The sequence below is a fragment of the Gossypium raimondii genome, chromosome 5, assembly GCF_025698545.1.
Source record: "Gossypium raimondii isolate GPD5lz chromosome 5, ASM2569854v1, whole genome shotgun sequence".
In the NCBI taxonomy this organism is placed as follows: Eukaryota; Viridiplantae; Streptophyta; class Magnoliopsida; order Malvales; family Malvaceae; genus Gossypium; species Gossypium raimondii.
The window spans coordinates 23796765-23807189 of NC_068569.1; the positions used below are offsets into that span (position 1 = coordinate 23796765).

Here is a 10425-nt window from a genome sequence, read left to right on the forward strand (position 1 = left end):
GTTTTAATAGAAAATTAAAATATTAAAAGATTAGAAAAATATAAAAATATAAAAAATCGTAAAAAATTATAAAATATATAGATATATAAAAATTATAAAATTTTATAAAGTCATAAGAAAATTATACAAAATGTAAAGAAATATAAATTTTGTAAAAAATTATAAAATTATCGTACCAAAAGAAGTATTTTATAAAATTTTCTATAACTTTTATTGATTTTATTTTTTATCATTTTTGTCACATGTCATGTCAGTATTATGACATGTGATGACTTTAATTGGAAAAAACTAGAGGTCATTAATTTTTTATGATTTTTATAAAATTTTAAAATTTTTATTTCTTTTACGATTTTTATAAAAATTATAATTTTAGTAAATTTATATTTTTATATTTTTATTAAAATTTAATAAATTTTCTAACATTTATTATTTATTTATATATATTTCTAATTTTTAATAAGAGCAGGGGCTTAATTGCTTTTTTTGAAAAATTTTGAGGGTCTTTTTGATGCATTTTGAAAGTTCAAGTACCCAGTTGAGTGAAAAAACAGGGGCTTAAGTGCTTTTTTTAAGAAATTTGAGGGCCTTTTTTATGCATTTTGAAAGTTCAAGTGTTCAATTGAGTGCAAAAAAAGAGAGGAGTTTAATTGATTTTTTTAAAAAAATTTGATAACTTTTTATACCCTTAAGCCTAAATTATTTGATATAGCATGAACAATTAATAAAAAACAATATTTATAAAAGTAAACTTATTTTTGTTTCTTATAAACTTATTGTTAATTATTAAACTGAAATATTTGAAATATCTTTTTTTTTGTTACATTTTACCTTCAAATCATTAAAATCAATATTAAGTGGTTGGGGACAAAATCAGAAATTTTTTTTGAGGGCTAGAATGAAGTTGTATATTTTTACGAAAGTAAAATGTAATTTCACAAAGTTAATAGCTTGTGCTTTATAATTGTTAAAGAACTAAATCAAAATTTCTTATTCTTAAGATAACATTTTACCATTACTAATTTAAAATTTTATAAATTATAAAAGAATTAAAAAATATAAAAAATTATTTTAGAGGATAGACCAGACCCTTGTCAGTCCCGGACCCCACCTTTTAAGTGGTAAATTTGAATATTCACCTTTAAAGTGGTGACAAAATTATATTTTAACTCATTTTTTAAAAATATTTCAATTTTATTATTTTTAACCATACAATTAAAATATAACAATAAGTTTAATATTAAATCATAAAATAGTAACAAAGTTTTAAAAACGACCATCACAATGAAGTAATTAAAAACTTAAATCCAAAAATCCATTTGATGGGTGGGAGATGGGGTCCTATCATCTTTCTATGATTCGTGCTTTGAATGGTCAAGATTCAAATAATTGGTCTTCATGTTTAACATTGGATGCCCTCTCTTTTCAGTTCTTATTTGTATTATTCACCGTTTATCTTAATTATTTTGGTTTTAAAATTTTTTTATTTAATTCCTTTATATATATATCATCACCATTTTATTTTCTTTTTTATATGATGTCTAGAATTATTTATAGTCCTTCCCTAACTTTTAAATAAACGGATATTACATTTCAACACACTCAAATCCAGGTCACGTTCTCTTCTTTTAAATCCACATTTTGATTTTTTATTTTTAAATCTCTTACAAATTTCTGAACATGCTTTTTTTTCTCTTACCCTTTTATGGGAGTGCACTCAATTTTTAGTGATTTTGCACGACTTGTTCTTCTTTTAACATTTTTCCTTTCAAAATTCACTTAAGAGTTAAATCAAATTACTTTTTGTCTTGGGATGATGTGATGGTTTGGTCTCTTTTATTGGTTGTTTCATTTCATCCTTAAATGACCAAAAACAGTCTAAAAAATCCTATATATATGAGAAATTATTTTATAGATTCTTTTACCACATTAGTCATAATATTTTTAAATTATTAAATAATATTTTAATTATTTTTCATGTCGTTGATATATAATTTTGATAATTTTTTATCCCGAATTTTGAGCCATACCTTTGAACCCTGAACCTCGATTTCAAGCCCAAGATTCAAGGGTCGGTTTCAGAATTCATGATTCAAAATTTGGAATTCAGGATTTAGGATTTAGGATGAAAAAATTATTGAAATGTCAGTAAATAATTGATAAGGGACATAGATGATGTGGTGAGAAAAGCCCATAAAATAATTATAAAGGATATGGATTTTTTATTATAAATTTCTACATAAAAATAGTAATTTCTAGTCAAAATAATAAGCACAACTTACAAGTTAATTAATTAAAAAAATTATAATAACAATGGAATTCAATAAGCAACGAATTTAATTACAAATAGAAAAACACAGTAGATCAACGAAAATCAAGTTCGAAATGATATAACTGGAACTGCCAATTCCCATTTTTCTTATGCTTCCATTTGTATGCCCATCATCACGAAGTAAAAGGATTTATTAAACTATTGCATGCCGCATCCATCATGAAAAATTCATAAGGGGGATATAAACTGTAATGCTAGACACCATTAGATATGTATTATTTTTATTCATTGTTAATAATTATATCTTAACTTTGTCACTATCAAATTACAATAAACCATGACGATGATGTTAGAAATATGCAATTTTTTTTTCCGTATCTGTAACGTACAAAATCAATCCCTAAATAATCTAATTTTCTTTATCTTTTTGCAAGAATGAAATTAAGGGTGAGTTTGGATAGGCGATTGGATGCAGTGCGGTTAGCTTATTTTTTTCTCACATTACAGCACCTAATCTCACCGCCATCGTTATTTTTACACTAACAGCAGATAAACGTACCACCCATCCAAACCCACCTTAAAAGTACTAATAACACGTTAGGTTATTTTAGATTACATGTATTGGCATTGTTGGTCAAAACAGAGGTTCTGGGTCTTTGAGTATTCAGTTTTGAGTTTCCAAGCACATCATGCGCGTATGCTATGTACGAGCTTTGTCCGATTCTTTGTTTGTTATATTTTATAATGATTTGATTTTACGTTATAGTTGCTTAGATATATATTTGTACTTGTATTTGTGTATATTTTATTTATAATAGTAACACATTCAAAAAAATATAGGCATAATATTTTATTTTATTATTTTAATTAATTTCATATTTTTCCCAAATAAAATTCAAGACTAATTAAAATAAAAATCTTCTAGATGCTATATTTTAAAATTTTAAATATAAATTTTAAATAACTAGAGATGTAATCACTTTTAATTAATTATTATAATTATGATTAATAAATTTATTTCAAAATAATAAATTTATTAATATATAAAATTGTAATTAAAACCAGAGTGATCATTATTTATCATAAATTTAAGAAAAACGAGATTAAAATATATTAAATTTTTTATAAAAGTATAATTTAATAAAATGTGTTTCTAAATAAACACAAAAATCATAAATGATAGAAATTGAATCTATAAATATTATTCTTCAAAATAAGTTTATATTTTAAAAAGTAAAAATGGTGAGACTCAGAATCCGAAATGGGTAATGATAAAACCACCAGCAAGGGCCCCAACGGCACCCAACACCCACCCCACCGGCTGGAACTGTGCTTCATTATTGTTCACTAATACCTTGCGTGCACTCCTCAAGCACGCACGCACGTATCAAACCTTTAATCACTCTCTCTCTCTTTTCTTGCTTTTGTTTTTTAATCTTTAATTTTCTTTAATATAATTTTTATTATTTTTGGTGTGACAATCTAATTTTCTTTATAAATAATCTTAATCGTAGCTTCCGTGCTTTACATAAATTTCCATCGTTTGACTCTAAGACTCCATTTTCCCAGTGTTTCTCATTCTCAAGCTGCTTAAGGATTGAAGCAATTTGAATTTGGTTCTTTTGTTTTATCGATTTGGGATTTTGGGTTTTTTTCTTTGTTCTTCCTTCTCCCCGCTTTGTTCATAGCTGTAAGTTGTCTCATGCTTTTCGTTCTTCTTTTAAAGTTTATTTGCTTTAATCTTTTCCTTCTTTTAGCAAGCGTTTGATTTTCTTGCTGGGTTTTTTTCCTTTTCTTTTTCACCCCATTTGTTTTTTCTGCTATTTTTATATAGCTTTGGATAGTTTATTTTTATAAATTTCTCTTATTGGATTTGATGAAATATTGAATTTTTGAATACTGGAAGAAACGCTAATTAGATCCAATCTTAAAGCTTTAGAAAGCTCATACCTTATCTCAACAGCTACAGTTATCAACAGAATGAACTATTTTACTAGTTCACTATCGTCTTCTTCTTCTTCTTCTTCTTCTTCTTCTTCTTCTTCTTTACATTCGTTTAATACTATGATTTTCACTTAGATATTATGTTATATGATGTAAAAATAATGAATATGTTTGGCCATTGCAGGGTTCTTGAATAGGTTGTTTTAGAAGAAAAAGGGAAGTGTGGCGATTTTCATTGAAGAAAGAACACTATGCGGTGGTGGTTGAGTCTTTCCGTAGATGTGTTTCGAAAATTTATCTCTTTGAACTTATATTGTAGAGTGATTCTGTAATTGCATAATCTAGATTAGCAAGAACCCTATTTTTGTACTCCCTTTCTTTTTATTATTCTTCCATGGGATCCACCTTTTTCGTTGTTGTTCCGTGTTATGTTCGACAGATTAGTTGAAAACCTTCAAACCCTTCCTCAAATTCCTAAATCTAGAGTTAGTCTTTTATTTTGATAGGGATAGTTTTTGTAGTGACATTTTGAGTTTTTGATTGATTGTGGATTTTTGCCGATTTTAAACACGTCGTCGTGCGGAAGATATCTCGTTTTCTGTCATATTGAAGGGTTGGAACGTAGTTATGGTGTGCCAAGCAGCTAGCCAAACAAGATTCCGGGCATTGAAGTACGAAAATGGTATTGCAGGGAGTGCCACCATTGTAGTTAGAGTCATTGCATGCTTTCAACCTCTTCAGGATTGCCAGGTTCGATTTTTGTTCAGTTGTCCTTGTATTCATGAAAGAACTATATACACTTACGTAGTTAAGTTATTTTACAGTTATTTTCTTAATGCATGAGATCTCTTGTCCTTTATCTTATTGGTGATTGGAAAGAATGTTTGTGCAAAGCTTTTACTGAATTCCCTTTATTGGGTTTTTGCCAGGCTGAATATTTCCGTCATTTGCTTAAGCCCGTTACGTAGATTAGTTTTACGTTCCCGCATTCAAGTTAAGCTGGAGTTTTTAGTTTTTTCGCTTGTTTTTGAGAGAAACTTCAAGTAAACAGCTATTTCTACTGCTACAGCATTTGAATTCTGGTACGTATTGCTTGTACTTGGTTTTAGGAATATCTACTTTTTATTCTCTGGAATACCCTTTTTCAAGTTGATTTCGATGTTTTTGTAGGCAATTGTTCTGGTTAGATGGGAGAAGGCTGTGGATCCTGGTTTCCTTTGGCTTGGCAATCACACAACATGAATCCTTTGGCCGCTCCACCTCCTTTGGGGCAGCAAAATGCTAATCCTCTGTTCATAAACTCTGGCACTAAGATGGTCTCCACCAGGGGGACTTTGCCGGTTTATGGATATCATGATTTACCTCACTTGCGGATTGGCCAAGTTAATGAACCCCAGGGCTGGTTTCACTGTTCACCACGCTTTCAACAGGTCTTTGCACCTTCTTCAAACACTTTTTTGAAAGAACAACTCCCAGCTAACCCTTATGAGAATCTTACGGAAAACATTGTCCCAAAGGCAGGATCTGGGTGTCCTCAGAAGAGATTCCTTGTTTTTGACCAATCTGGTGGTCAAACTACCCTGATCTTTAGTTCTGCTTTTGGGACTCCTATCAAGTGCAGTTCTTTGGGTCCCAATTTGCCTTTTGGTTGTAACTTGAATAAGGAGGATCCCATGGCTACAGTGAACCCGAATCTTCACCCTGGACCAATATCTAAAGATGTATTTGATGACAATGAGACTGACGTGCAAAGTGAAATGCATGAGGACACTGAAGAACTCAATGCTCTGCTTTACTCCGATGATGATAGTGATTATACGGAGGATGAAGAAGTGACAAGCACGGGTCACTCTCCTAGCACAATGACAGCTCACTGTGAGCAATTTGAGGGAGGTGCTGAAGGGGTTGCTAGCTCGAGTGGTCTAACCAAAAAGCGAAAACTGCTCGATGGCAGTAATGATGATACGCCATTGCTTATGGACAATACTAGTTCGTTGAATCATTGCAGATGTTCCGAGCAAGAGGATGATGCAGATTCCAGTTTTGCCAATGGCCAAAATCTAAGATCCGATGGTATGCATTTATCTTCAGGCAACAAGAGAATGAGAATGGATAAAATTCGTGAGACTGTGAGTGTATTACAAAGCTTAATTCCTGGTGTAGAGGGCAAGGATGCAATCGTGGTTCTTGACGAAGCCATTGATTACTTAAAATTCCTGAAACGCAAAGCAGAAACCTTGGGACTTAGTAGTCCATGAGTTGCCACTATTCATATTAGCAGTGTTAGTTATAGCATCTGTCATTATTAGTCATTGTTAACGGAGGGAACTAAATAAATGAAGTTTACGCAGTCGTGGTTGGAGTTGCATGCATTACACATAATCCAGAGATGAATATCCGAAGATAGTCGAGAGGGAACTCAAACCCCATTGTATATTTCATGAATGATTTGAGCTGGAAACCATTACTTTTGGTTTGAAATCTCTCAATATCTGTAGAAAGCAGGATAGTGAAGGATTGTGAATGATTAGTCTTGGGGTTTAGAGAAAGCAGCAGCACTCACCTGGGTGAGAAGATTGGGTTGTTGAAGAGGGGACCCTCATAAAGGGTGGGCTAAATGCACGCTTCTTAAATGGTTTGGGTCCCAATAATCACTTTGTTCACCCTTTATTGTAGTGATTGTCAAGTTTTAATCCTTGTGGCTTTCCCTTTTTCTTTGATGTAGAAAACTGCACGAGCCAATCTCCCATTTCATCATCCAACAACTTGTCTGATGGGGCCCCTAGATATTGTGAGTTGTGTTGCTTCGGCTTTTGAACATGGGTATGAAAATATGATCTCGAACGCCCTTTGATAAATCTAAACATGCTCATGTTCAATATATACGGATGCAGCTGAGTACGGAGTAACATTCACGGATTACTTGTATTTGTTGTTGTGGTATGCTGCGTGTATCATATGGGTGCTGTTCAACTTTGAGATCGTAAATTGTAATGCTTGGATGGGTTTAAGCAATGGTTGGATGTAATATAAATTTATAAAATGGGTGTGGTGTGATGTTATCAATTTATTTTGTAATTGCGTTGCATGCACGTATCTATGCATGGGACAAGGATTGTGTTAAGGCCGAGACTCTTGGCTTAGGTCCTTGCAACGCCCCTCCCCTCTGGAATAGTGCGAACATTTCCTGTTTTATTCCCAGTTTTATCTACGCAATTTTAGTACAACGATAATTTAAAATTTAACTATTTTTAAAGTAAATGAATATCTGATCAACACACCACAACTTGAGATTTATATGCATGTTAACATAGTAAAAGAATTATTGTTCCATTATAATGAAAGAGAGGCCAATTCTGGACAAACCAAGACAAGACAGGCCCTGCTTCGCGAATCATCATTCCGCCAAACATCTGAGCTTCGATCATCTCTTAACTTCGCCACCTGACACTGCTTTCAACAAGCTTCAATAAACCTTCTTCATTCACTACAATTATTCTTAAAACCTGTTAGGTATATATATAATCTGGTTAACTGAATTGGTATAACAAGTTAACTCGACATCACCTCAGCTGTGAAATTACTTAAATACCCTTACTTTATAAGAGTAGTTTTATATTTTCATACTTTCATATAATCTTCAAATAAAACAATTGAAAAACATTGTTATTTGAAAATGGATCACAAGACCAACACATTTATATAAAAAACCTTCACTAATCTACTAATAATCATTAATTCACTTATAAGTCAAATTGTAAATACTATAATTTTTGAAGTATCTATTGCAAGATTGCCAAATGTCGTATGGTAGAATTTATAATGAACCTGATAAAACATATATATTTTAAATTATATTTTTCAACAAGACAAAAGTAGTATAATGGGTTTAACCTCAGCAACCTTATACCCTACCCTAATTATTAAGATATAACATTAATGAAAAATGGAGCTTGATCCAATTGGGTGAAGGAGAAGCCACCCTTAGACTGAATAAATAGGCCGACTCCATAGTTCATGTCCATGGTTTTGTAATTCTGACCAAATCAATCCAACTCCAAATTTGAACCCTACCTGTGACAAGTTTCAACCGTGGATTGGGAAACTCACATGTGATTATAGGATATAGTAACAATTAGAAAACAAAAAAACTTAAATATATTAAAGGCTTAAATTTTAAAAAAGCTTTTATAAAATAAACGAAAATTACACTTAATTAAATTTTTAATTGAAAGTTAACAATTAATAAAGTTTTCGTTGAAACCATTACGGGTTGTTAAATGATGGCATGGTGTATTGATTAATTTATTAATTATTTTTACAATGATTTGATTGGTTTTTTAAATATTTTACAAAGATTTTTAGTTTTAAGCCTGAAAATTATTAAAATATTAAAATATAAATATTCTAAATATTATAACATTATTATGAATAAATGAAGATGTTATTAAAATATTATAAAATGAGAAACTATAGAAAGTTATAAAAAATATTAAATGATAAAATGTTAAAAGTTATTTAAAAATTATAAAATTGGTTATTTTAATTTAAAATATAATTTTATAATTTTCTAAAATTATTATAATATTATAATATTTTCTAATCATTTAAAAAATAACTCCTTAATAATTTTTTTTAAAATCTATATTTTTTTATTTAAAATATAGAAAATCGTAGAAAAATTATTAAGTATTATAATAACTACTCAATTTTGTTTTCTTGACACACCTTATCAACCTCCCTCACATAACCTCTCGTCAGCCAAAATCATTATTCATCATTCACCTTAAGCCACCAACAAATTCATTGTTACTCAAACCTTCACTCGATACGCATAGAAGCTCAACCACCATCACACTTCAAGTTTCTCTTTTTATTATTATCAAAATCAAAGATTTCAAACCTTCAAAATAACAATTTTTATATTATAAATAATTTTATAACTTTTTAATAAATTTTGTATTATTTTCTATAACCTTTTTAGAGTTTTTTAATCATTTTTAATAAATTTTCTATGTTATCTATTTTTATAATATTTTAATAACTTCTCATATTTTCATTTTATTTTAATAATATTTATAATTTTTCTATACTTTTATATAATTTTTATAGTTTTTAATGTTTCTAAATTTTTTTACAATTTTTAGTTTAAATGTCGAAAATCTCTCGTAAAATAATTTAAAAAGCAATTAAGCCATCATAAAATAATTTGAAAATCAACTAAGCCACCACATTAGCGTCTTTCCATCTCAAACAGGAGTGAAGCAAAAAATATATATTTTTAGAGGGAATGGGATTATGTTATATATTTTATGGGAGCTAAAATAATATTTCACCATTGTATTACAATTTTTATGCAACTCGAACCGAAGCCACACCTGGAGCGATGAATATCCTTTACCATCAGGCCATCACATGAGGTTCATTATATAAGTTTTTTTAGCTTATATAAAAAGAACAAAGCACATGACAATTTTTTAACTCCACTCGTGGAGATAAAAAAATGCTTTATCAATTAAGAACGAAGCCAATAATTTTGTTTTAGGGGGTAAGATGATATTATATGATTGACCACCCACGCGCGTGTGTGCTAAAACAAACAGTTTTAGAAAATTATTTTTTTGAAGAGCGGGTTTTAACTGCAAGCGGACAATGTCAGTTATAATATTTATAGTGTCAGATGGAACACCAGAGTATTCAAGGATTGCTAAGTGGGTAAATGTCTTTATCAAGTCAAATACAAGTTAAGCAATTACTAATCTAATCGAGTCGGAAATTATTAGTGCAAATCCAAATCAAATGGTTTATAAAATAAAATTAAACTATTAATTAAACTAACTAAGCTAAGTTTTCTTCTTAATGTTTTAGATAATGTAAATGATTAAACGATGGTCGATTGATTAGTTGAGTACTAATTAAAATAATGAACCAATACCGAGTAAGTTGGTTGCCGCTCTTAGTTAGGAATCTCCTCTCGATCTCATCCTAGACTAAAAGATACCGTCTAAGATTACCTCTTGATCTCACTCTTAGTTAGGGGGTAAGATAATATTATATAATTAGGTGAGGCCAAAGCAAAAAAAGAAAAAAAAAGCATTAAAAAGACCTAAAATAATTTATTATTTCTTTATAGGGTCAAATTTTTATTTAATTAAAGGTTAAAATTATTTAAATTGTGTGAAACCCCACACCTAACCTGATCCCTCGATCCG

At 29.9% G+C, this 10425-nt stretch overlaps 1 protein-coding gene across 2 annotated transcripts; it reads left to right on the forward strand.

Moving 5' to 3' along the window:
• Positions 1 to 3666: 3666 nt before the first annotated feature.
• LOC105770147 (transcription factor bHLH145) lies at positions 3667 to 7440 on the forward strand. Of its 2 annotated transcripts, XR_001126162.2 has the most exons (5): positions 3667 to 3959; positions 4398 to 4963; positions 5143 to 5295; positions 5384 to 6848; positions 6939 to 7440. XR_001126162.2 is itself a non-coding variant. In XM_012591224.2 (4 exons), the coding sequence occupies exon 4, from the start codon at positions 5401 to 5403 to the stop codon at positions 6469 to 6471; it is 1071 nt and encodes a 356-aa protein (XP_012446678.1). In that variant the 5' UTR covers positions 3667 to 3959; positions 4398 to 4963; positions 5143 to 5295; positions 5384 to 5400; the 3' UTR covers positions 6472 to 7440. The 2 variants fall into 2 exon arrangements, 1 of the variants encoding a protein (XP_012446678.1); XM_012591224.2 differs by having other exon boundaries at positions 5384 to 7440.
• The last annotated feature ends 2985 nt before the right edge of the window (positions 7441 to 10425 follow it).